Source organism: Gymnoscopelus microlampas (genome assembly GCF_963454915.1).
Source record: "Gymnoscopelus microlampas genome assembly, chromosome: 5".
Lineage (NCBI taxonomy): Eukaryota > Metazoa > Chordata > Actinopteri > Myctophiformes > Myctophidae > Gymnoscopelus > Gymnoscopelus microlampas.
In genome coordinates, this window is record NC_139942.1 from 41640636 (window position 1) to 41667856 (window position 27221).

Genomic DNA, 27221 nt, shown 5'->3' on the forward strand with positions numbered 1-27221 from the left:
TGTACATGTATCTAATCTGAATTGTGACATTCCTTCTCTTTTCCCTCTAAATCAGGGGTTTTCAACTGATGGTGAACCAGGGACCACCACCCTGACTAAGAATCATGGGGATAGGGGGTAAGATTAGGGCTTTATTAACACTTGCTATGTATCCCATGTTTCTCAACCAATGGTCGACGAGACTACTAGTGGTCCATGGCATAATTAGGCCTGCAGGTGGTCCATGGGAAAATGTTTTAAAGTGTAAATAAAAAAATACCTTGTGTATTAAAATATGCTTAATATGTGTATTAAATGTGTATTAAAATATGCTTAAATAATATTTCAGAAGTACATCAAATATATTTGAATGAATAGGTGTGGTGAATTTGACTAATAGTCTTGAAATTAAATAATGACTGACTGTTAAGGGTTTGATTTAATTTGTTGCATGGTACTACGTGCAACAAATGATATCAAGCATTATTTAACTGAAATATGATCTATTCCTATCCCACTGATACCCATATTCCATTCTCTTACTTTATCCAACCTTCCATTAAACTTGTGTTAACTGATATACTGATTTGTATCCTACTGTATGTATGAGTGAGCAGACACATGCTATTATATAGGCACATTTCCTTATAATGATGACTCAATCAGGCACTTCCTTCTTGAGATTCGAACTCCCTTTTCTGTGGAATTTCTTGACCTCCGACTTCCCAGTAACTGACAATATTGACGCGTCATCGTAGGTCACCAGTGGTCCACGGACCACCTGTTGAAAAGAATACAGGAAAGTTGGGCACTATAGGGAAATCTGGGCACCATTTTTGGGGAAGAGTTGGCACCAGGAAAAGCAGGCACTAGGAAGAGTTGACACTAGGGCAATGTGTGGACTCTGAAGAATGGGTACTTTGGGGGGGGGGGGGGGGGGGGGTGGGCACCAGGAAGACTGGGCACTGGTGCACTGCCTGTGACTTTATTCCTGTGCTGTCACACGCTCAGTAGTCCGCTGTAGTTTTTGCCAATAATTGTTTTCATTGGTTGCATAGACGTTTATCATGTTATGTTCGTGTACTGTACATGCTCACCTAACCAATAATTCTCCAGAATAATCAGAAAACATGAACAATGCCTGTAATAACGACTATGCTCATATGTGTGCGCGCGAACGTGTTCCTGGTTTGGGGGCTGAAATAGTAAGAGCAGCTCTGAGCTCTCATGAGGAAACTTGTGTGACATGACGTCCTTGCATTGGCTTCACACATTAACACATATAACAGCACATAAGACAATGTTTCAGTAGTTCCTGATTGTTCCATTCATGCTCATTCTTTCAATGTATTTGCATATACAAATGCTGTGATCAAACGTGCTAATGGCCACCTGGCATTGAATAGCTAGATCACCTGTGAATGAGCACATTATCATCATTAAAGGTGTGCTTTCCATTGTTTTGTGGGGAAGGAGCAATCCTTACCAATGATGGTGTCTCAGATTGCTTGATCTATTGTTCGCCAAACCCTGGACACGTGATTGTAGGCTAATAATCCCCACTGCACCCTTCATATTAATTAGGCTGTTGCAAGGAAATCCACTCCATAAAATGTGTGTGTGTGTGTGTGTGTGTGTGTGTGTGTGTGTGTGTGTGTGTGTGTGTGTGTGTGTGTGTGTGTGTGTGTGTGTGTGTGTGTGTGTGTGTGTGTGTGTGTGTGTGTGTGTGTGTGTGTGTGTGTGTGTGTGTGTGTGTGTGAGAGTGGGATAGCCAATCTACAAGTTCACAACACCTGCATAAATACAGCATTTCCACTGTCTTGTCTACTCCTATCAGACTGTCAGTTATCAAGATGTCTGTGTGACAACATGATGTAAATAACAGCCATCCAGCAACTGCCAAAGTTAAAGAAAAAACTCCCACTCTTCTTCCCCGAAAGTGCCCACTCTTCCGGATGCCCACATTTCCCTAGTGTCCCTCTTCCTATTGCCCAGTCTTCCTGGTGCCCATTCTACTCTAGTGCCTCTCTTCTCACCCCTCCCCAGAGTACCTGCTCTAAACGACCATGCAAGTTTAATAACGTACTTTAAAGCAATACTACAACTGTTCACACTCAAATAAATACATTGTTTTGTTCTTAACATATTGATGTCACTACGTACATGCTGGTGGGCTATATATGCAATGCATAATCAACTACTAATTGCCTATAATCACAGTTTTGTCTTTCTGTATGATCCTCAAATCATTTCATGAAAACTCAAAAAAATTAAGGGATCAAAGTGTTCCCTACATTTCTTTGAGCAGTATAGTATAAGAATCGCAATTTCAAGAGCAGAGCTGTCTGGCAAGTATATGTTCCACATCCTTTTTTCATTTCCAGTTTTTGTGGCATGTGAAAGCTATGAAATGATCTGTGAGATTAGCCCTGCTGTAAATACTGCAGGGGTTTCACCTTTTTCATCAAAACCAAGCTTCCTGTGATGTACAGTAGTCTACTTGCTCAAGTAGCATATTAGAGGTGGAGGAGGACCCACATTTGGTGTTCATCTGCCATGTGCACTGTGCACACAAAAGCCTATTCCCCCCGTCATCCATCAACAGCCACTGCTGTGGCAGGTGGTCTGGCACAGTGCAGAACAAACCACAGGACGCTCAGAAAGGGTCTCTGAAAGGAAGACTGACACAGTCATTGGGATTGTGACAAGACAGCTCCAGAGACCACCCATTTGTAAGTGCAGTTTAATATAAAATCTGTTATTTGTCATTCAGTGAGATGCCTTTCAAATTATATGAGAAACACTGAATAATAAATCAACATTAATCTTCAGAGAATAAACTTGTTGGGGGTGGTATGGGACCTGGATACTGGCCCCAAAATGGTTCCGCACTGGTCTACAATGTTATTTACCCTGTGTTACTGTTACTATGTAAACATGTAATTTAAATAGCTATTGTATTTATTTATTTTAAAGTAGGCCGTCCTTGAAGGTAGCAATGGGCCTCATTCACCAACCGAAAAGAAGAAATGTCATCTTAAGACCCACTTAAGCAGTTTTCACAAAGATTGTGACATTCATCAATGTTTTCTTAGCTGCAATTTATTTTCTTAGCTGTTACAGAATCTACGCACACTCAAGAGCACATTTATGCACATTTGAGTGCTGACATGTTTGCACAAAATAAGTTGTATAATATCATAGGATTTAAATTACAATATCAAGGTTCAAGGTTCAACTTTATTGTCAACGATACCATTTACAAGTAAAAGGCACGTGAAATTCATTGTGCGCTAAAAACCAACACAGCAGCTACAGTCTCAGGAATACCACGTTCAAGACTCAATGTCAAAAGTGTTATATGTTAAAACTAAGCTGCTTAATAAAATCATTGTATAAGATCTAAACTACCTAAATTGTAAAAAGCTCAAGTGCAAACTGCAATTGTTATCATTAGTTCTCAACGGGTCTAAAATCCAACCTAAATATTCCCAGTGAGTTGAAGCCAGTCCCATACCCACCCACCTAATTAGGATGCTAATTGGGATTGGTGAGAACACAGATGCAAACAATTCTGGTGTATGAATCTGACTAGACTAGAGGAATTTTATCATGAAGAATTTAAAAAAGACACGGTATGAAGAATATAATTGGTGAAGGAGGCCCAATGTTATTACTTTTTGGTCAGAGACGGCAACTAATACCAAATACTTATTAAGATAAGTCTAACAAAGTACAACTCTTTATTGTTGTAACATATGTATTTATCCATCCATCATGCATTTACAGTGTTTTCTCTCTTGCACTGTAAGTTTAGTACTCTCTCTCTATTAACCCTTTTTTCATTCCATCATCTCTCTCCTTTCTACTCTCAAGGTCCAGCAAGGTTGTGAAGATGAACACCACAATATCCAATAACTCCACAGATTGTGATCTAGATACCAGAGTGATTGCTGTGGTTTTCGCCTGTCTATATAGTGTGGTCTTTCTAGTGGCCCTGTCGCTGAACAGCCTGGCATCATGGATCTTCTACAACATCCCCACTTCCTCCACATTTGTGGTCTATCTAAAAAACATGGTGAGTGGAGGGATTTGTGCTGGAGATATATTTGTCAGTGGCAGTGCAGAAAAAAGTGATTAATATGGTCCTTTTCCAATAGGTGGTGGCTGACATGCTCATGACTCTGACCATCCCTGTGAGGGTGCTGGGTTTTGCAGGTGTGGGCTCCGGGCACCTGCGTGTCTTCCACTGTCAATACTCGGCTGTTCTATTCTACTTCTCCATGTACGTCAACATTCTTTTCATGGGCCTCATCAGTCTAGACCGCTACCTGAAGATAGTCCGTCCATTTGGGAAGTATGCACTACAGAAGGTCAGGGTTGGTCGGATGCTGAGTGCAACTGTCTGGGTGGTGATGTTATTTCTAGTGTTGGCAAACATCATCCTGCCTACCAAGCCACTCCCTGGAGGCAAACTGACATGCGAACCCCCAAGAAGAAGCAAGTTTGGTATGATCTGGTATGAGGGATCCAAATACTTCTGTCAGGTAGGCCACACATCTAAACCTTACACTGGAATTGTCTAAATCCAACTGCTGTGATATATTGTATTACTAAGAAGTAGCCTTGTTAATTTGTTACTTGCACTCTATTGTATTATTAATATTATTGTAATTTTTTACAACAAATACATTATTTTACAACAAGAAGGCAGGCACGCCTAACAAGCCTCAAGGCCTCGTTATCAGAGAGCGAGTCACTATGCAAAGCGAGTGCCTGTGATGAGCAGCCGGTGGCATCGAAAGTCACACGTCAACAAGTGTGCTGTCCCAGTTCAATTGGCAAGTCGTGGTGAATGGAATAGGCTATTACTAGTACTTGACAATGACGTGGCACATGTCACTTCCACTCAGCCAAAAGGAGGATTTCTGCACAATGGACAGTCTCAGGAGTTAGCAAGGCTATAGCAGGATACTCACGCTTTATTGTGCTTTATATTGATTGTGTCCAGGTGATTTTCTGGGGCACGTTTGCTCTGATGGTGGTCTGCTACACCTTCATCAGCAGGAAGATGTTCAAGTCATACAAAGCCTCCAGGAGCAGCTCCGAATCCCCCAGTCGCAGAACCAAAGCAAAGGTGTTTTTGGTGGTAGCAGTGTTTTTCATCTGCTTTGCCCCCTTCCACTTTGTCCTAGTTCCCTACACACTGAGCCAAACCCGAAATGCAGCAAACGACTGCAGAGTAGAGAACGCCATCTACATCGCCAAGGAAACCACCTTGTGGCTGTCAGCCATGAACGTGTGTCTGGATCCACTCATCTACATATTCCTGTGCAAGATGTTCCGGAGACTACTGACGGACACACTCAGCCGTAAAGCCCCTTCCAACAAGGCATTACTGACTGACACACATCTTCAATGCAGAGATGTCACAGTGTGTGATAGGAAAGGTTGTTAGAGTGTAGTCTAAAAGGGTCAGAGGTTCATCATTATGGCTTGCAATATTTGCAATATTAGAGCTCCATCGCTAGTGTGATGTGACATATTTACTGCTACATGTGTGCAATGCAGTGTGTGGACTTGAATTAATTTGTTAAACATTTTGCTAGACGATATAAAAAAACATTGCCTTAAGCTGATTTAACCACTTAAACCCTATATACTTCACTGACCGGGGTCCCTCAGGGGTCTATATATGTTCCCCGCCTTGTTACCCTCAACACATCTCTTTGCCAAGCACACAACGCTTGGCAAGTGCAAAGTGTTGTCAAGTGGTGTCTACAAGCTCACAACACGTCACATGGCATTTTCTATATAGGGCTTAATAGCAAGAAAATAGCTACGTGGCGCATTGTGAGCTTCTAGTTCAGCTGTTTTAGCTATTTAAAAAAAGGAGGAGAAAAAAAGACAAGAAGAAGCAGGGATAAAACATATCCTCACCAGTGATACAAAATGAATGACCAGAGGGGGCTATCAAAAGCAGTGTCATGGATTCTCTTCTAATGGAGAAGAATCCATGCATAAAATACAATACAAATTATGACTGATTCCTTTGCCCCATAGCACTGCAGCAAATGCCACTGCCGTATGTTCAGAATGTTCTGACATAAAAAAAAAAACAGACATTTGCTGCTGTGTGAGCAACACACTCTTGTGAGATCTATCAAAACATTTTTGAAATTGTTTGAAAATATTTCGACAATAATGATATGCCAAAAATAGGGTCACCGGGTTGAAAGTGGTTAAACTGGTACAATCTTATGGCATCCACAGCCGCCTTGTCTTCCATCTGTTTGCCTACCTGTATCTTCTCTTTTGAGAGACATAATGTACTGAGTCTGGATGTTTTTTAATAGTGTTTTTAATTAATAAAGTAATGTATGAAATCTGAAGCCACTGCTAACGTTAACATGTCTTGTAATTTCTTTATGGATTTGGGTTGTTATGCCACAATCTTTTGCTTTTTGTTTCTCTTGTTTATTGTAACTGGGTGAAGCTTTGTGAGCCATAACACGAGGCAAACTTATTTATTCTTGGAATAAAATGACCTCCCCCCCCCCAAACATGATGTTTAGCCATATGATCACATTTTGCCAGCAGGCCAAAGAAGTAAATCTATATGAAGTGTGTTTATATAGCCTCATGAGGGCGCAATTGACCCTTGGTCAAAACCCTTGATTTTACCAATACTGCTGTGATCCTGCAAGAAAGGCAAACAACAGAAGCAAATGTGATGAACACGCTCAAGTTGCCATAACATGCCCCAAAACCCTGTCACTTAATACTGTCAAAGTTCAGCCCTACTGCATTTATCTCTGATGTGTGGAGCCCCTATTATACATATTATACTTATTCTAAGGGGAACATTGACCGAAAATAGCAGATCTGCGAGGCGTTGTGGGCTTGTAGATCAGCAATTTTTGGCAAAGCGGTTTGGTGTAGAGGGAAAAAAGAGCAGAGTTCATGTGGTTGGGGGCACTTCACCCTTTTTAAAATCTTCATATAATTGGTCCTTACTAATGCTTATTATGGCAATTCATGTCGATTCACTCTGTGTCTCATTGGACTGGGCAATGGACAGTTCAGAAACCTGCCTAAATGACATCATGGATGGGGATTCCAAGACAATAGAAACTACATTCTTTCTCTTCCTGGAGAGTTAGCATGCTGAAAAGTTAGCATTAATAATACAAAAAAAAAAAAGTTTAACTTCTTTGAAATTACCAAACTACCAATGATGTCACTGGTAGGCAGGTTTCTGAATTTGTCCACGGCCCTCCTCTGTGAGTGAGTAGACAGAAATGGTACCATCTTATAATGAGCATTAGTGAGGCCCAGTTAAATGAACATAGGTTTAAAATGGCTGAAGTACTCCTTTTATGGGGGATTTTACTGTTTAGTGGTAACCTAGGAGATGACCAGTGGGGACGTAAATGAAATCCATCAACCTGCTTGCCTCCGTTTTCCAAAGGACATGTTCCTCCTCCTTAAAAAGGTAATGACTAACCTGACACAGCCATCCACTTGATGGATTCCTTCGGCTCCATACACTGCTCCAAAGCTACACACACACACACACACACACACACACACACACACACACACACACACACACACACACACACACACACACACACACACACACACACACACACACACACACACACACACACACACACCTCTTGGGTTTGAGTCAACATGACTCGGACATCTCCACTGACACACAGCTGCCACTGTGTTCTCTAAAGGGCTCTATTCAGCTTGTCTTCATCCAAATGATCCAAAAAGGCTGCTCTGACACGAAACCTTTCAGCCAGGCGTTGGTTATGAAAGTCATCCCTCCACACGTTTTCTTTCATTCCTCTTTACTTTGTCATTTTATTCTGCCCGTTGCTCTCCACCTCAACCCCAGTACTGCTTGCTAGCTCTGGTCCATAGCGTTAGAAGGAGTTCTCCTTCTAGCGCTATGGACCAGCTAGAGCTAACTGTTTGTTTCCCTAACAAGTGACTTTCATTAAACCATTAAGACCTGAGGCCAATTCTACAAATGCCTTCTAAATGAGTAGTTCTCAAACTTATTCATGTCAAGGACCCCCAAATTGATATGTATTTGGCCGTACACCCCCATCTGAAAATGTTTTGTGCCAGGTTTTGTCCAAAAAGAGAAGATATGTGTTAAAAAAGTCAAAAAATGTTCAAACACACAAAGTGATGCGCTGTGAGCTTGTATATCTGCTATTTTTCTAGAACCACTGTAAGAGTTTTCTGAAAAACGTATGTTGCTTTATACACGCACACATGCGTGCGTGCGTGCGTGCGTGCGTGCGTGCGTGTGTGTGTGTGTGTGCTGACTGTAACGGGCCATAATCATATCAGTGTTTGAGGTGGGGATTGAGGTCTAGAACTGGTTGAACATATTTCAGATGTCTGTCTAGATACACAACAAGGCCAGAGGGAGGAAGTGAATTATTGGGTCTAGAGGTCTACAATGAAGACAGGCAGACACGCCGTGGCTCAATTTCCTGACATTCTTATTGATGTGGCCAGTAGATACGGAGCCAATTACTGTAAACTAGACTGACTGGCCTGGAGGATTACATGAATTATGAACACAGACATCCCTTGACTTGGCACCTCGACACATTATTTTGCACTGTGTGTGTGTATGAGAGAGAGCGATAACAGAGGGAGAAACGGTCAGAGTGTGTGTGTGTGTGTGTGTGTGTGTGTGTGTGTGTGTGTGTGTGTGTGTGTGTGTGTGTGTGTGTGTGTGTGTGTGTGTGTGTGTGTGTGTGTGTGTGTGTGTGTGTGTGTGTGTGTGTGTGTGTGTGTGTGTGTGTGTGTGTGCGCGCGCGCGTGCGTGTGTGTTCGCATGGATGGTGAAGAGTGAATGCTGGGAGTTTGAGAGGGTGAGCACATATGGAGGGACACAGGTGTGTGACCTCTCTCTTCCTCTCTTTATGTAGCAGACGAGTGGACGGTGAATGGATGGATGGCTTTTGTCCCGGAGCAGCCCAGTCTCAAGCTACTGAGCGGTAAGTGTAACGCACACCTGACAAATTACATCTCCCTCTCAGCAGGATTGGAGTACTATCCTCTGTTTTAGACACTGATGCTCTCTGACCATTTCACTTTCAATTTGTTCCACACCAAACAATGTTCTTACTTTGTCTGTCCAAGTTAACATGCAGTGCCACAGTAGAATGATTTGCTTTTTGATATTTTCCATTTCAATGGCAAAGCCAGCTATCTGGTAACCTGGTGTGAGTAGTGTAAAACAAGCAAGAAAAGGCAATTGCAAATACTTTTGGATCCAGTCAAAAGCAAAAATACCAGTAAGTTTAGATGAACACAAATTTCACTCATGATGATAGAATCAGATTTTTAACCTATTGTAAGAGAGAGAGATATTTCCCTTGCCTGGGGCCCAAGACAAATATTCTGTTAAGCTATGAGAAAGAAATATCTGCAAATACATACTGCAAAAAGTAAAAGCATCATCTTTTGTGCCTGTGTCTTTTAAGTGATAGATGAAATATTCTGCGTTATTCGGCAAAACACCAGGAACTGCTCTGTCGCAGACTTGAACATCCACAACATGAAGAGAAGGAATCAAAGTGGCTATATCGAAAGTAACTCACAATGCATGACCATCTACAGCATGTTAGTTCAATTAGAGCTCAATGTGTGTTAAATTCTTCATATTTCATAACATTTTCCTTAGTATTTCTTCATCTTTCATAACATTTTCTCCACCTTTGATCAGGGCCGGCCCAAGCCTTTTTGGGACCCTAAGCAGCATCTGTTACTTAATGAGACCCAATTAATTTTGATTCAACGTTTTGACATTATTTTCAGCAAATGACAAGGGGTGGCAAAAGTTGACAGTTCACATGTTTTAAACAGCTTTCATTGTAAAAGTCATATAGTGTAGGCTGCTTAATGTGTATGTTTTCATGTCTCTCTTTGATGCCAGCTACCAGATAAAACAGTAACTTATGGTCAGTAGTGTGCATCATACAGTCACAATGATTAATTCAAGACAGTCATTTACTAGTTTACTCCTCTATGTATTTAACATTCCTTTTTAGAAATAAAAAAATACCTTTCCGATAGCCTGCCTATAGTAGTGTCTACTTTTGCAAAAAATATAAGAGTGTTCTGCCATCACTTAGCGCAGTGGTTCTCAAAGTGGGTTCCAGGGGGTCCCCAGTAAAAGTAGTTAATACAGCTTCACAATTATTTTTAACCACTTTATCCATTTATATGTTGGCTATTCAAAAATAATATGTTTGTTTTTTAGTTTAATATTTCTGCAGATTGCATTTACTAAAGAAAAATGTATTCAACAGGACTTCTGCAAAATGAAAAGCACTGTCATGTTTTGAGAAGTACAGTAGTTGCTTGGGGGCCTCCCAGTGGCCATGGAGTGGCTGCTTAGTTCGCTTAACATGCCTTGGAATCTAAATTCTTATTCATTAATTTGCTGCTACTTGATTAAGGGTGTAATTGACATGAAAGCAGAGCATAACGCTTTGAAGGCCCACTCTGTCAGCTTTCAATATTTTTCAATGACACACGCATGGCTCGACGGCTACTTAGTGGTTATATTTCCTTCAAACACAATGCTCATAATAAACTGCTTTTGGAGCTACAGTGCAGTGTGCTGACTTAATTTACCTTCCCTGAGCATAATGTCCATGCCTCAATTTCAGCTCAAGGATCTCTGATAATGGATTTTGAGGCTGCAATGTTGTGCACCCTAGCAGAGAGGCACACTCAACTGTGTCTCGACTTTGCCAGGAAGCTGTATAAGTCCAACTTCCGAAATTGGCTACCCACTCTCAGGAAGGAGATCTCTGGTCGCCAAACAAGAACACAAACACACTGGACATCCCAAGATGCCGAACTGAGAGATACAAGAAATACCCGAGAAATCCCGACTCTTAAATGATAGTGGATTTTAGATTTGTGTTTTAGTTTATTAGAGTTTTAGATTTGCATTCTTTTTTTTTTAAAGTTCTGTGCTGTAATCAGCAAAATGATTCAGTGTTCTTTTAATGGCACACGATTAATTCTTCAAACAAAACATAGCATTTGTGAATTAACAAGCCAAAGCCATTCTCAATTTCTTTCCATTTAGCACGCACGCACGCACGCACGCACGCACGCACGCACGCACGCACGCACACACACACACACACACACACACACACACACACACACACACAGAGGCACTGTGCCCAATATAAATGTTTGTGCAACCTCTAATAACAATTTATATGTTAAATGATTCAGGCATATTGTTCAGGCGGAAAAAAAGTGATGCATGAGGCCTTCAGCTCTAATTGCAACACTGACAGTAAACGTCTCATCTCAATTCTCCTCTTTTGTTGCAGGTTATGCGAGTTGGTTGGCCTGCACACGTCAAAGTTGATTTGATTGCATAATTGGTGCAGCTTGATTGAAAGTCCCCTACTTGTTTTCTCCTCCACTTCTGGGTGAGGCTTTTGTGGTGTGTTCTGCTTTGATTTTTCATTGTTGTGTTTCTAGCTAGCACCATTGAAGGCTGTCCTTCAGAAGCCTTTTTGTAAATGCTTATTGATCTCTGTGCACTCCACTGTGGCTGCTCTAGAGACCGTGGTTTTGATTTTTGTTTCTGAGGCATGTAATAATAGAGTAGGCCTGCACCACGAAGTGTAAAGCGTTATTATTTTCTTTCAGATTGCATACAACAACATAATAAACTCCCGTTAGTAAGGGGAGAACAAGCTCTGATTGTTAATTTAACTCTGAGAGCATCAGAGTTAAATCAACATTCAGTGTTTTACTGTGTAGTGAGTGTTCACTTGACACAGCTACACAAAAACGGATCAATAGGACAGCTGAACTTTAGTTGTGTATTCTTGTTTAGTAAGAGCTTGGGGTACAGGGATCAAAACAAATGTACCCCTGGCCTTAACTCCCACCTGGCTTGTCAGTCAAACTCTGAACACACAGAGCAACCCTGGTGAATTTCAGGTTACAGATAAAAGGCAAACTAATAGGCTATTGCACTATAGGCAGAAGACAGAGAAGCTGAGAAAACAGGAAAAATAATGAGGCAGGTACACATGGCTTCTCAATCATAGTCTTCTCATGCTATATTTTTTATTAACAGTAGTGCATGCCGGGTTCTTTACGTGCGTCCTATATGCTGCATGGCTTCAGACCTGTGTAGTTGAGTTCAGTATGCTGTGTTGGTGTTATTGCTGTACAGTTATGTTGATGTTCTGTCAAGCCTGTTCTGGAAAACTACTTACATAAAGTGCTGATTTACTCCAAACAATATACAACAAAAAACTACCCCTTAACTGGAAGAAACATCAGGCAGACCCAGGTCCCAGGCTCTAGGGTGGGTGGCCATCTGCCTCGCCCGTGTCGGGGGGACGGGGAGAGAGAAGGAGAGACAGAGGGATAGACAGAGAGGGTGACACAAACAAATACAAGTAGTAGCAATAACAACAATAATAAATATAATAGTGTAAGATAGTATAACAATTATACCGAATACAGAATGTTAAGATAATATACAGTATAGTGGTATAATATAATATCGTGCTCTTTTGTCAACAATCTTTCCCACCTGCTAAGAGATATCCTTGTCTATATGTTTTATTTGCGCATCCTTTCTTAACGCTGACAACACTTAACATTGTCTTCAGAACATTTGCTCCACCATGCCTGCCATAGTCAACCTGCTCTTCAACACGGTGTCAACAAACACTACCATCTCCTTCAAAGTGGTGCTGCCGCTGGTCAGCGTGCTGTCTCTGCTGGTCGGGGTCGGAGGTCATCTCCTCATGTGGTTGGTCCTGATGAGGAATCCCCGGCGCCGCTCCAAGCCCAGCTCCATTCTGCTCCTCAACCTCAGCCTGGCTGACCTGGGCGCCCTGCTCACCCTGCCCTGTGTGCTTCTGAGCGCCAGCTCACTGAATTGGGAGCTGGGCGGTGGGATCTGCGTCCTTCTCGGCTTCATGACATCGCTCACGGCAGGGGTGGACATTTTCAGCTTAGCTGCGCTGTCGGTGCTGAGGTATCGTATTGTCATGCCACCAGCAAGAGCGCCAGCCAGTCCGACACAAGTGTACGTAAGCCAACCAGAGAGGCCATTGTCAAAAGCATGCAACGTGTAGGACTTCCATGGAAATGGTTCCTAATGCAAGCAGAAAAGTAAAGAAAAGAAAAGATTTGGGACGTCTTAACTCAGACTCCGAATTCATTCTACTACTGTAATTACAACTGTGAGTGAAAGTGGTGCAATAAAAACATTTCAGTTGGATTGTCCTGAAATATACAAATAAAAAGCATCTTACTGGGGCTGTAGAATTTAACAAAGATTTGTGCAGGCAATCAAAAGCCCACGGCCAAGTACAGTAGCCATGGCCGTGGGCCATTAAAGCATTCATGGTAAAAATCATGGCACTCTAAAGTTTGGCTTGTATAGGAGCCATTTCCTGTTTGTTTGTGTGTACAGTACATAAAACTCACTCACCACTCTGATCTCTTCCAACGCATCTCAACTGTTACCCACAAAAGAGTGGGTAGCATTTTTAAATGCAAGCTACAAACAAGTGGCAGTTTCTTTTTAAATAAGAATAAGAATATGAGTAAAAATCTCAAAGCAAATATCAATATATAGTGTGTAATAAAGGCAGAATTCCTCAGTGTCTTGGGCAAATAAAATACATATCTAGCAGTTCTCACTTTATAAAATGAGAATTTGAATCTAATGGACCAATGGAGCATGTAATGCCTGATAGACTATGCTAGACTACGCTCATCACAAATAGCCGATTTACAAGCTCATAAAGTGGCTTATAAATCTGCTATTTTCGTTGAGTGCACGCAAAAGAAATCTCACTTACGAGTATGGCTGACAGTGACAGGCTGTTCAGCAGCCTGATGACGTGGCTACGGAAACAGTTTCATTCTACATTTGATACTGTGGTATGGCAGTGTCCATGTCTCTGCCTTTCTACTGGTACCGATAAAAGATGCATGACCTTCATTCAGAAACAAATCAGTCCATGTCTATGCCCAATTTGCATATAAATAAAGTTCATTTATTTCAAGCTATTTTTAGGTCACAGCTATGATCAGCCATAGCTGAGCTGACTGGCACTAGCTCTTGACTACTTAACAATGCAATGTGAGCGGATGGCAGCCAGTGGGAGTGTTTGTGCTATAGGGGACTTTTTTTGTTGAGAGGCAACCCTTTGTGGTGCAAATGATATGACATTCAAGACAGATCTTTTGAGTGGTGCTGTATTCAAGACCACCTAAAGTAAATAACCAGACAGAGGGGGTGTGAGACCAGACCAAGACCGAAGAGAATTCGAGACCTCTTCTCGCAAAACCAGAAGAAATTTAATTCCAATCGAGTCCATGACCAAATAATTCAGTTTTTTCAAAAGCAAACATATTTATTTGAATTCATTTAAAGCGGCTCTATGTCACTTTCTTTTATGAATGAAACTTCATTTTGTCCAATCTGTATAGAGTATGTTAATACAATAACTATATACAATTGGGGTGGTTGTATTTTGTCTCCCTGCTCTTCTATTGAGCCATTTAGATCGTGTCAAAGGTCATGTCTCACCTAGACACAGGATCTGACACAAAGTTTGACCTGATGGCCAAGATTCAATTTATCTCCTGAGCAAGCAGACAGGCTCTATTAGCTCAATTGTAAAAATGTCAAACTGGGTGCAAAGAGGAAAGTTACATAGTGCAGCTTTAGGTGAGATATACTATAAATTCACACAATATTATATAACAGAAGGCAATCATTTGATCTGAAGCACAAATTCTCTCTCTCTCTCTCTCTTTCTGTCTTTCAGTGCAGTCGCAGTGGCTGTAATCTGGCTGGTCTCTGTGACCATGGCTTTACCTAAGGTCACCTACATCCACTTTGACGGTGGTTGTACATGGTCTGTAGACCGCGGCCAATGGCTGGGATTCCTGGTCCCTGCCTTCCTGGTCTACTATGTTGCCCCTCTCCTCTGTATCGCAATCAACTGTGGCCTCATCGTCACCCACCTCCACTGCAGCAGAGGGACGCTGGCGGCCGACCGCCGTAACAAGAAAGCCACCGCTCTGCTAATTGGCTCAACACTGGTATTCGCAATTAGCTGGCTGCCCTATTATGCTCTTGAGTTCGTTAATGTCATGTCACCTCATGTTAGCTCAGCGGCCTCTCCCATCAGCAGACCAGTGAGTGCGGTGTCCTCAGTCTTTAGTTCAACAGGGTCACCGCTGTCTTCGTCGCCCACCTGCCCTGCAACGGATGAGGACATGGAGACAGAGGTGTCATTGCTGTGGGAGGTGGCGTCCCTGTCTGCCATTTTGTTGGTGTGCCTGGCTCCGTGCTGGAACCCACCCCTTTACTTCCTCCTGTCACGGCCGGCCGTCCGTCAGCTCCGTGCCCTACTGCCGTCATCCTTCCACCGGGGGAGCAAACCACAGGGTTGGCGTATAGCGCCCGCACCACCCCCACACCTACCACAAGTACCACATCCCCTAATTACTGAGAACTCATTTACTCACCAGACCTTCAACCATAGGTTGACTCAGTGAAATTAACAAGCGCACACAGACACAATATATATACTGTACTGTACTGTACGTGTGTGTGTGTGTGTGTGTGTGTGTGTGTGTGTGTGTGTGTGTGTGTGTGTGTGTGTGTGTGTGTGTGTGTGTAATATATATGTATAGTATATGTATAGTAATTTGTAGTAAAAGTAAGCACAACAAATACATACATTGTCACAATATTGCACAATATACAGTCTATCACCTAAAAATAACAGAACAGATTGTGTTTGCTTCGACACATTGTTCAGACCACACACAACCTCTCTGCTCTATACATAGCGACCTCTCTAGGGGAAGTGTGTGAGCTAGGCTCTCAGACAGATGACAGTGCGTCATAAAATGGGATGTATCATGTGCAATAAAACTGAAGCCAGCTGCTTATGTTTCTGATCGTCAAGCCAGAGTCTCTAAGCAACTCACATTCTTGGCGCCGACAGGTTACATGAGGGTGAGTTGGCTGGCTGATAGTGTAAGAAAGTGCGTGCCTGGAATCACAATGACATTTTAACACCTTAACAACATTTCTGGGTCGCTTGAGCGTGCCTGTATCAGCATGATGCATCAGTGTAAGAACTTAAAGGAAGACCAATCTTGCTGAAATATTGCTCATAAATAATGGTAATGGTGTCACTTCTCTGCGTGAGTGCACATCAAGATTTCCATTATTTTTTCTTTCTGTGTCTACAGTGTCAGCAAGTCACTTGCTCTTTTTACAGCATGGCTCTGTAAGGAGGCTAGTCTATAAATCTGTCTGTTTGTCCGGAGCTAATCTCACAAACTGCTGGACTGATCAGCGCCACATTTATTGCGCAAGCTTCCAGTGGGCCAACTTACTGTAGTTAGTACCTCCAAACATCTTTTATATTTCTCTACAAGCTCACAATGCGTTGCATCGCGATACATAGTGAGCTTGTAGATCTGCTATATCCTCGCTTTTTTTAACGAGTTTGTTTTTATGACGTATTGATTGAATACTTAATTAGCAGTTTGCAAATGGTACAGTGGTGCGATTACAATGATGCTGAAAGGATAACAAAAAAATCCCTAAGGGCTTGTTTCCATTGTGGTCCTGTGTATTAAATTCCTACTTAAGGTGTGGTTCTGGATAGAATGGAAATGTAAACAGAAAACATCACAGAACTTCACGGGTTCTGCAGGGTTTCAGCTAATGGAGGCTGGGTTACCCTTTGTAGTCAAAAAAGAGCCAAAAGTGTGCTTTAGAACATGTTCCTCCTCCTGAGATCTGAACCCCGACCCCACAGCTCATTTCCACTTACTGTAGGAGGCTGCTGCTGGCCCCACAGTGACAGACAACACCCATCCAGGCCAACAGAAATCCAATTCCCCACGGAGCGTTTTACACAACCAAACCACTAAGTCTCTTTAGGGCTTTTTTATGACATGGCATCCAGTGAATTACCACAAGAAATACAGCCTCGAAACCACTTTACTAGACCATATTACACTATAGTGAATCCACATCTCTCTCTTTTTAAAGGACTATACCAGTATCAATATCAATATGTCATTGTCTAGTCATACTGTAGGTTTGGCCATATCATATCTAAACACAGACCAGTTTCATGTTAATGGATTTCGTTTAAAATTTGCATTTGTTCATGTTTTCTTCTGTTCTAAGTCAGCACTGGTCATCAGGTCTGGTCACCCTGTTCTGGGTGACCAGACCTGTAGTACAGAAGAAGAACATATAGTACAGAAGAAGATCTACAAGCAGAAAACACGTGTGGAGTTTGCATGTTCTCCCCGTGTCTCCTAGGGTAGTCAATACCCTCACAAAAACATGTAGTAATCCTGGTCGCTATACCGCCTCCCCCATGACAGCCGGGGCGCCTGATGGAGGAGAAGGGAACTGGTTGGAATAACGTGTTCCTTTCACGCGCTACGTCCTATGGGGAAACTCCCCCCTGTCAGGTGACAAGATGGTCAGTTGGCTCTCATGCATTGAAGGAGGCATGAGCTCGGCCCTGGGCTCCCTAGGCTGGTGGGGGGAGTGTAGCGCCCAGGATCACTTGGAAAATTGGCACCGGTGAAAAAGGGTAACAAAAAAGGGTTACAAAAGGGTTAGGCGGATATTTGGTTTTACAACATCACTGTAAATGTGCCAGTCTTAGCGAGACAGCTCATTTTCAAACAAAGTCCTTGACCAGATGTTAAAATGTCCATAAACAGAAAGAAAGCCATAAAAGCATGCAAGCATTTAAAAGCCAGTATAAGAGCGATTACAACACTTACGCTTAAGACATAAGCATTAGCAGATAAGACACAGTTAGGCAAGTAATGAGACGAGAGAAATGCTGTAACCATCAGCACAGTAGGACTAGAGAGACAAAGTAACATACAGATTAAGAACACACACATACCAGGCAGGCAGATGAGGACAGTCAAAACAAGCATAGGCTTGATGACAAATATGGTTCATTTTAAAGTAATACTGTGTAACTTCTAACAAATACTGTGTAACTTTTTCAAGTTATTTTTGATATAATCTTTAAATGTGTTCATTGACAACTTCTCTAAACACTATTAAACATTATTTTTATTCCATACGTAGGCACCGAAAATGTAACGGAAATGTATTTATGTATTTTACAGTTAATAAATACTTAAAAATAACGTTGTTGATCTAGTTAACCTGTTATTAGGAGTTTTCTGTATATGGTTAAAGCTACAAGCTACAAAAGTTACGACGTGTTTTGAGCCTGTAGATCTGCTACTTCTGCTATTTATTATTTTTTTGAATCCTGAAAAGTAACATAATCCACCCGACAGAGACAATGTGCTAGTTATATTGTATTACTGTAACATTCAAGTCTGTCTCTGCAAGTTGATTTTTATACCGTACTGAAATGAATGGAATCCAATTACTTCCTCAAAAGTCAAACAAACCATGGTAAGCTTTAGAAAATGGTCAGCAGTAATGTCAAGTATACCTTGAGTCATAGTCATGAAATAAACATGCCAGACCACTGGTATCTAAATTCATGATTCTACCACTAACCTTGCACAGAAATGCTTATTAAATGGATCTCTGACAAAGGGAATACATCACCCGGTGAATGGGGAAATTGCATCTTAACAAGTGCAGCCCATCTGTATCCGGGCTGGTTTAATATGACAGAGTAAAGGGCATGCCATGTATTTACAGTGACCGAGGGCTTTCTTTGACAAATTGACTTTCAACAAGTAATTGGATTTTTTGTTGTTCTGGGGCTATTCATATTTGAAACTTGGGCAAAGCAGGGATTGACATTCATTGGGAGGTTTTGTTTGAAGTGAATTGGAAGATTAGATAATGAGTTTGTTTTGCAATGGTGTAAATGGAGATGGATGGCCTCACACACACACACACACACACACACACACACACACACACACACACACACACACACACACACACACACACACACACACACACACACACACACACACACACACACACACACACACACACACACACGTGCACGCACACACGCACACACACAGAGTTATCAGCACTATTAAGATGACCTACAGTGTGCAGTCTGTACACAGATAATAATTCAACAATTCTGTCAACAATCAAGACCTTTAGCGAAGAAAGAATAACATTTATTCTATGATCTTTCTGGTATCATCTCATGGTCAGCCATCAATTAGTCTCGCAGTGGCCACACAATTAGATCGATATCGAACGTCTGGGACACTACTACTACTACTACTATTTAAAAGTAGTTAAGGACCACCACCTAGGACAACAAAAATGCTTGACAGACATATGAATTGACCAACCACAGACTTCCGTTTCAGCACAGTCAATCAGAAGTTTATAGTGGATAGTGGTTACCTCTTGACCCTGTAACCTCCTTCAATGGGGCATTTCTAGCATTGTTTAAGATGAGACGTGTCGCTACTGTAGGGGAGGGGGGGGGTCTGGGGGCATCCTCCCCTGCAGAAGGTCTTGTGAATTTTGATCAATCTGAAGCACTCTGGGATTAACTAAAGGAAATGACACGCATATATTGTGTTGAGGAAAACTATTGAATCTTAAAGGATCTACACCATGAATTAAAAAAAATATATATATATTTGATATCATGTTGTTTATGTCCCTCAAACGTTTTTCAAAAGGTTTGAGCCTAAATCAAGCCTCCAACTAACTTCTCTCTGGCTTATAAAGCACTTTCACCTGCAATACCACATTGTCCTGTTTGGCACGGGGCACTATTCTCACCATAAATAATGATCATGTAAAGTTTGTCAATGTGGCCTGGACTCCCTCCTGCCAAACTGCAACTGCTGTGGAGCTGCTATGTGAGTGATGGATCAGTACATGTACACATTGGGAGCAAATGAGGGCGAGTCGAGACAAACACTATGAGCCAGCAGTGCTGTCATAGTCTTCAGACTAAATACCACATCAGCCATAATCTTCAGACTTAATACCACATCACCCATAATCCTGGTATAATCAGCATAATCTTTGTTTCACTCTCTCCTGAGTAATAGATGATTTTTTAAATAAAGAAATGAAAGTAAGAGGCTTGGCACAATATATGCCATGCTTAAGTCCCCTAAGCAGCCCCCCCCCCTCACGACGACAATGTACGACAGTACTATTACCCATTCTATTGATAGACCGGAGCGTTCCTTCCTTGTACTGTGTGGAGCATGCCATGCAGCGTGTAGTAATAGCCGACACCGGCTTTTGTGGCTAATGAGCGCACTTATCTATGTCATTGAGCCAGGCTACGATCCTTTCACACAGCATTAGTCGCTAGCTAGCTCAGATGTCCTGACGAGACTTAATTAAGTCGGCAGATTATGCTCCACGGGCACTTTGAGAGCTGCCTTCCGTTCTCATTCTGTTTTCTAAAGCTGCCAACCATAATTGGCAGTGAGTTTATATTGTAGTTCTTCAGAACATAATAGTTTCCATGTGGCACCATTTCCTCAGAAACACTATTCAACTCATGTGCCACAGAGTAACAGTGCAGCCTGTGTTGCTCAATTGGGTTGCTGACCTTTCATGTTCTTCATTGGCTTTCTTAGCTCAATTACTAACAAGTCCACATACAGTTTGGTTGCTGTTTGGTCTGCATAAGTGGGTGTTGTCCCAAGAAATACAGGCTTTCTCTCAAACGGATTTCCAGAGAACTGTGCAAGTGTACTGTAGCTCATTGGTGATAGATCAATTATAGATACTTTGAATGTCATGAGAACTGGATGACTTTTATGCATTTCAAAATCATGGTAAGCCATGATTTTGTGGGGAAAAATGAATGAATCTCCAATTGATGTCATTACATACAGGAGGTGTTAATATACGTTTGGAACCTTGGAAGGCGGAACCTTGTTGGAACACCAGTTCTCAGCCAACGACTCATCCTCAGATCACCAACTCCAAGACCAAAACCCCCCACATTATGGATAACCTTCAGTTCAGTCTTGACATTGGATGACCCACCCACACAGGAGCTCCACCCCAACACATCGCCTGTCAACTCCCCAGCCCGAACAGAGACAACACGCCCTGCAGCCACCCTACCCACCCCTTCCATCACACCTCTCTCCATCTCAGAGAGATGTATATCTACATCATTCAAAGCGATCAGATCAGTCTCCATTTGTGACCGTTAATTCTTGCAAGCCCACTTGGAGTGCCATGGCCTCAAAAGGCAGAATCCATGCAAGGCGGCTGAACAAGGCTGTCTCCCCCTCTACACTGAAATACTGTGCTGACCACCTGACAACTGACATATTTAATGGCCTCTCTGGTTGAATGCAAGGAATCCATCATCATCCCTGTTTCCAAAAATGAATCACAGTCCTTAATGACTACAGACAAGTCACCTTGACCTCAGTGGACACCCATGTTACGTGATGTATAGTCCATCAGCCACCCGCCTCTATACCTCCTACAGTTTGCTTACTGGGCCTCTGTAGATGACACAGTCAACAGGGAGTGGTACTTCATCCGCCTGTAACGATATGTGTCTATCCCTCAGCTCCTGCCATGTTATGTTCTTGTGCCGTTGTGCGGTTGTTCTGCTTTCTCTATCCTTGTGTTTTTATTTTGCTTTCCCCTGCATTTCTCCACAGGTGTTATGATGCTCTTTCTTGTCTTCTCTTCATTCATCATGTGCTTTTGTTTACATCACGTGACCCTCCCATCATGTGTTACACCGGTGTTGATTGTGCATTGTGTTCACTTATCTTGATAGCCTGTGTGTGTGTGTGGGTGTGTGTGTGTGTGTGTGTGTGTGTGTGTGTGTGTGTGTGTGTGTGTGTGTGTGTGTGTGTGTGTGTGTGTGTGTGTGTGTGTGTGTGTGTGTGTGTGTGTGTGTGTGTGTGTGTGTGTGTGTGTGTGTGTGTGTGCTGTATAAGTCCTGCTCTCTGTTTAGTCTATGTTTGATCATCCGGTTATGTTAGACTGTCTGAACCTGTTCGTTACCCTGTTTGTTCGGTAACTACCCTGTGTATTCTGCCTGTACCCGTGTCTGAGATGGTCCTGTGTATAGAATAATTAAAACTTGGTTTACCCCCCTGCATTCTGCCTACTTTGTCCTGCATTTGGGCCCTGCTTGAAACCCCTCTGACAGCTAGAGGTGTCAGAGACTGTAGCTTAGTCGATAGAGAGGCCATCTGCTATCAGAAGATCACTGTACAGGAGCATTAGGAGCTAGAACACCAGACTCCTGAACAGTTTCTATCTAGCAGCAATTAGACTGCTGAATAAGAGCTAAGCCTGTTGCCACTGCACAGACTGACCTGAACTGTGTTTTAAATGGACTCTCCTTTACATACATTGCATGACTCTTTATTTATTATGCATGTTGACTACATGCAGTCCCTTAATTTATTATACAGATTGATTATATTTTATGCGCTTTATCTCTTCTATGCTCGAATTCTCTATCCATCTTTTAACTGCATTGATGGGCCTGCACAACTAAGACATGTGATGTGACAATAAACATTGATTCTGATTCTGACTGGCCCTGGTCTATGTGTCAAGTTATCCCTCTGGGCTCTGGTCTATGTGTCAAGGTATTCCTTCAGGCCCTGGTCTATGTGTCGAGGTATCCCTCTGGGCCCTGGTCTACGTGTCAAGGTATGCCTTCAGGCCCTGGTCTATGTGTCGAGGTATCCCTCTGGGCCCTGGTCTATGTGTCAAGGTATTCCTCTGGGCCCTGGTCTATGTGTCGTGGTATTCCTATGGGCCCTGGTCTATGTGTCGAGGTATTCCTCTGGGCCCTGGTCTATGAGAACATATTACTCCAGTTTTAGCATCACTACATTAGCTCGCGGTTGTTTTTAGGATAGATTTTTTTGATTATTTTACTTGTTTGTAAACCACTCATTGGTCTGGCACCTTTATACCTCTTTGATTGCATGCCTATTGTGTCCCAAACCGCCCCCTCAGGTCTTCTAGTACTGACCTGCTCAAAGTGCCTAAAATGGCGAATAAAAAACACGGTGAAGCAGCATTGTTTCTACAGGGCGACGGCTTGGAATAAACTCCCATCACACCTAAGACAGGCAGCCTCTGTGGATAGCTTTAAAGAACAGCTCATGACCTATTTTTTCCTCTCTTGCTTTTAGTGGATTTTTTTTTATATCTGTGTTGTTATTCATATGTCTTCACTGCCTGATTCCCCACTTCGAAAACCACCGTCCTAACAGACAGGAAGCCATACGTGTGGCTGGGTAAACATGTCCTGACCACCTGGTCCACCAGCACTGGAGCACTGCCGTGTCTTACACACTCCCCCTGCTATTCTCTCTGTACACCAACAACTGCACATCCAGGCACCAATCAGTCATGCTCCTGAAATGCGTGGACGTCACAACCCTCACTGATACTCAATTGAAAATGGAAGCATTTAGCAGACACTCCTATCCAGAACGACTTACAAAATGCAAGATTGCAGTAAATGGTATGAATCGTAGTCGTCGAACAACTGGGTAAACAGTCAATAAAATACTGTAAGTGCTACAAACTAAAGTCACTAGGATAGCAGGTAAACATCAAACCAATTAAAAATAAAAAACAAAATAACTTACAATACATAGCACATGTGAATCAAGTAACCAACATACATCTGCATAGCATAACTAACATGTATTGAATTAGGCAATAAGTAGTGATACAAGGAAATAAGGAGTGTAGGGGGGAGGTGCAGTCTGAAGAGAGAATCTGCGGTCCTGACTGAGGTCGGGTGGGGGTCATTCCAAAGCTTGGGAGCTTAATCTCCAATGGAGACAAGTCTGCCTACAGATGGGAGGATGGCCACCTGGCTTCCTGGTGTGGGCAGAACAAGCTTAAAGGAGCACTTCACCCATTTTCAACCTATCTTCATATAATTGGTCCTCACTAATAATAATAATAATAATAATAATAATAATAATAATACACTTTTTGTATAGCACCTTTCATGACATGAAATGCAGCTCAAAGTTGCTTTACAGAGCATGACATCATCGGTATGCAGGTCATTTCAAACAAGATTTCAAACTTTTATTTTGTATAGTTATTAATGCAAGAACAAAGTCTGCTATTTCAGCATGTTAACTTTCCAGGAAGAGAAAGGCTGTAGTTTCTGTTAGCTTGGAATCCCCATTGATGATGTCTCTGACAGGCAGGTTTCTGAAGTGTCCACAGACAGAAATGGTGCCATCTCATAATGAGCATTAGTGAGGATCAATTATGTGAAGATAGGGTTATAAATGGGTGAAGTGCTCCTTTAAGCTAAGACTGTAGAGGTCATAGTAGACTTCAGAAAGAGCCCTGTGTGACTAAACTGGAGTCATTCTAATTCCTGGGAACAATCATTTCACAGGACCACAAGTGGGAGGAGAACATCACCTCCATCACCAAGAGGGCCCAGCAGAGGAAGTTCTTCCTGCGGCAGTTGAAGAAATTCAACCTGCCACAGAGAATGATGATCCAGTTCTACATGGCCAACATCGAGTCCCCGCTTCACATCCATCACAATCTGGCTCACTGCCTCCACTGTCAAGTACAGGTACAGACCAGATGGCAATTGCCACCCCCCGAGTGTTGCATATTTTCATATTATTTGTTGATGACATGTATTATTGTGTTATTCTTATGCTATGTTGATGAATTGAATACATAGGAACACAATGGAAACAAGTCCCCAGGGCTTTTTTTGTGTTATCCTTTTAGCCTTAAAGGGCAAGACCACTTTGGTAGAAGTTTGGGTTGTGTAGTTACCTTGCCATGATGTAGCTCCAAAGGTGGAAAATAAATCTAAAGTTATTGCTCCATTGATTAGCAATTGATAATTCAAAATATGCTCCTCATTGACTTACAAGTTACTCTTTTATAATGATATATAATGCTATAAATGATATATAATGCTCATCCTGACTAACGAACACAAACAAAGTTGATTCAGACAATATAGAACATGGGTGTCAAACTGGTGATCCGTGGGCATTTCATTTTTCATAAAAAAAAAAAATGGGGCTTAAGTGGTCAGTTTTGTTTTGCCACTCAAGTCTTTTAGAGACTGCTCATTAAGTGGTCCAGCATTTAGACACGCACGCCCGCACGCGCACGCACACGCACACGCACACGCGCACACACACACACACACACACACACACACACACACACACACACACACACACACACAGCCCACTATATCAAGTATTGCAACAACAACCCGAAACTGCCCCGAAATATCTGCGATATTGCAACAAAGTTTCAAGTGAATGACTACAGTAGGCCTACACACAGCCTAGCACTATCCATGGTTCTGAAACGGCCACACACAGCCTAAAAGCACTGTCCATGGTTCTGAAACAATGGTGGCGCTATCCATTGTTCTGAAACAACTATGCATGTTACATGTAGGCTCTGCCAATGATTTTGTGGTTTCAGCACTTTTTTTCCCTTCTTTGTTGTGAAACTATATGTGTAAGGCTTGTAGATCCGGGCAGCAGCTTTTCCAGTGGCATGGTACAGTACCTAGCATGCTACTTACTACATTTAGTGGCTTCTCTTCCACGTTTGTCTTATGTTTGCTGCTGGCACGCTCTCAAGAGGCATAGTTACTTCCACGTTTGTCTTATGTTTGCTGCTGGCACGCTCTCAAGAGGCATAGTTCACAAAATATTCTACTGTACTCTCACACAATACTCTGCTCTCTTCCCTCCCCTGATACTCCTTATTTTTCAAATTGGCCTCATAGTGCCCCTGACCATACAGTGTAGGTCATACATTCAAAATGTATTTTCCCCTGTATTCCTTGATTCATGAAGTAACTCTCCATATACTGTATATAGGCAATGCCTATTTCAGCCTAACATTATGCAATTTCTTCAAAACACACCTTTTGCCACTCCTACAGACTTTGTCCTAAGCTCACACAAATTGCTAGATTTGAATGCATTGTTCAAATGACCCCCAATTTGAATCATACAGTACTTGGGTGAGGGCCTTGGGTGAGGGCCTTTACACAGAGCCCAAAGTGATTTCACTTTGACCCATAGGGTCAACCACAAGCGGTTGCATTTATTTCGCCACGCTGTAGCTCAAATAATGACGGCATCATATAGGCTGACAGCTTTACGCTCTAATGATACATTACACTGTCAACATATATACACCTATGCCTAGTAAAGTACAGTTACTTGAATCCATGCCACACATCATCCCTGCAATGTCACACTATGCCTCTTACACAGCCCTGGGTAGGCCACCTGGCCAGGCAGAGATATGCGCTCCGTGGGGCACCCCCTTGTATTCTTTCTCATGTTTCTCTTTCCTCATTTGAATTTCATGCTGTCTCAGTTACACAACCTGTCCCTCTTTCCATCATTGTGCTCTACTCTCGTCCCCCGCACGTCCACTTGAGGATATCCTTCAGTGCTGGAAAAAATACTCAATTTCTTTACTTAAGTAAAAGTATCAATACTGCAATGTAAAAATACTCCGTTACAAGCAAAAGTCTGGTAATACAAATTTACTTGAGTAAAAGTACAAAAGTATTGGCATCAAAAATAAAGAGCCAAAAGTAAAAAAAAAAAACCCATTATGCAGAGATTATGATCGTTTCATAAGGTATCATATGTATAAAATGTATTAAAATCTTTTGGAAATAAGGTTAGGGTTAGGGTCGCGGCACGACGCGTTGTGAGCTTGTAGATCAGCTATTTTCAAATAGCCAAAGTTTAAAAAAGTGGTTAATGTATATTTTGTAATAATCATTCAAATCTACAAAGTAACTAAAGTTTTCAAATAATTGTAAAAAGTACAATATTTGCCTCTGAGATGTTTGAAGTAGAAGTAAAAGTATTGAAATTGGAAATACTCCAGTAAAGTAAAAGTAGCTCAAAATTGTATCTAAGTACAGTACTTTCAGTACAGTACTACAGGAAGATGGCACTCAGATGGCCCTTCTAATAAGTGGCTTCAACCTACGCACAGACAGGTATCTTCATGTCACTTGTTGTCTGTCCTCACTCAACCTCTCCTGATCTCCTCCTACTCACAGAGCTGGTGGTAATGTATTGGACTTAGTGTTCTCTAGATCAGGGGTCTTCAACAGGGGGTCCGGGACCCCTAGGGGGTCCTC

General features: G+C 42.1%; 2 protein-coding genes across 2 annotated transcripts; both read left to right on the plus strand.

Annotated features, from left to right (window-relative positions):
- Positions 1–2580: 2580 nt before the first annotated feature.
- LOC311045108 (P2Y purinoceptor 12-like) lies at positions 2581–10892 on the plus strand (the record flags this gene model as incomplete). Its single annotated transcript, XM_084056918.1, has 6 exons — positions 2581–2711; positions 3856–4057; positions 4140–4526; positions 4991–5429; positions 8946–9014; positions 10828–10892. Exons 2-6 carry the CDS (start codon positions 3875–3877, stop codon positions 10890–10892), a joined length of 1143 nt encoding a protein of 380 aa, XP_083913044.1. The 5' UTR covers positions 2581–2711; positions 3856–3874.
- A 1806-nt stretch (positions 10893–12698) lies between these two features.
- Positions 12699–26500, plus strand: LOC311045109 (uncharacterized protein; the record flags this gene model as incomplete). The annotated part of the gene is made up of 5 exons (XM_084056919.1): positions 12699–13105; positions 14862–15528; positions 22663–22854; positions 24456–24641; positions 26438–26500. The coding sequence occupies 5 exons, from the start codon at positions 12699–12701 to the stop codon at positions 26498–26500; spliced, it is 1515 nt and encodes a 504-aa protein (XP_083913045.1).
- Positions 26501–27221: the final 721 nt, after the last annotated feature.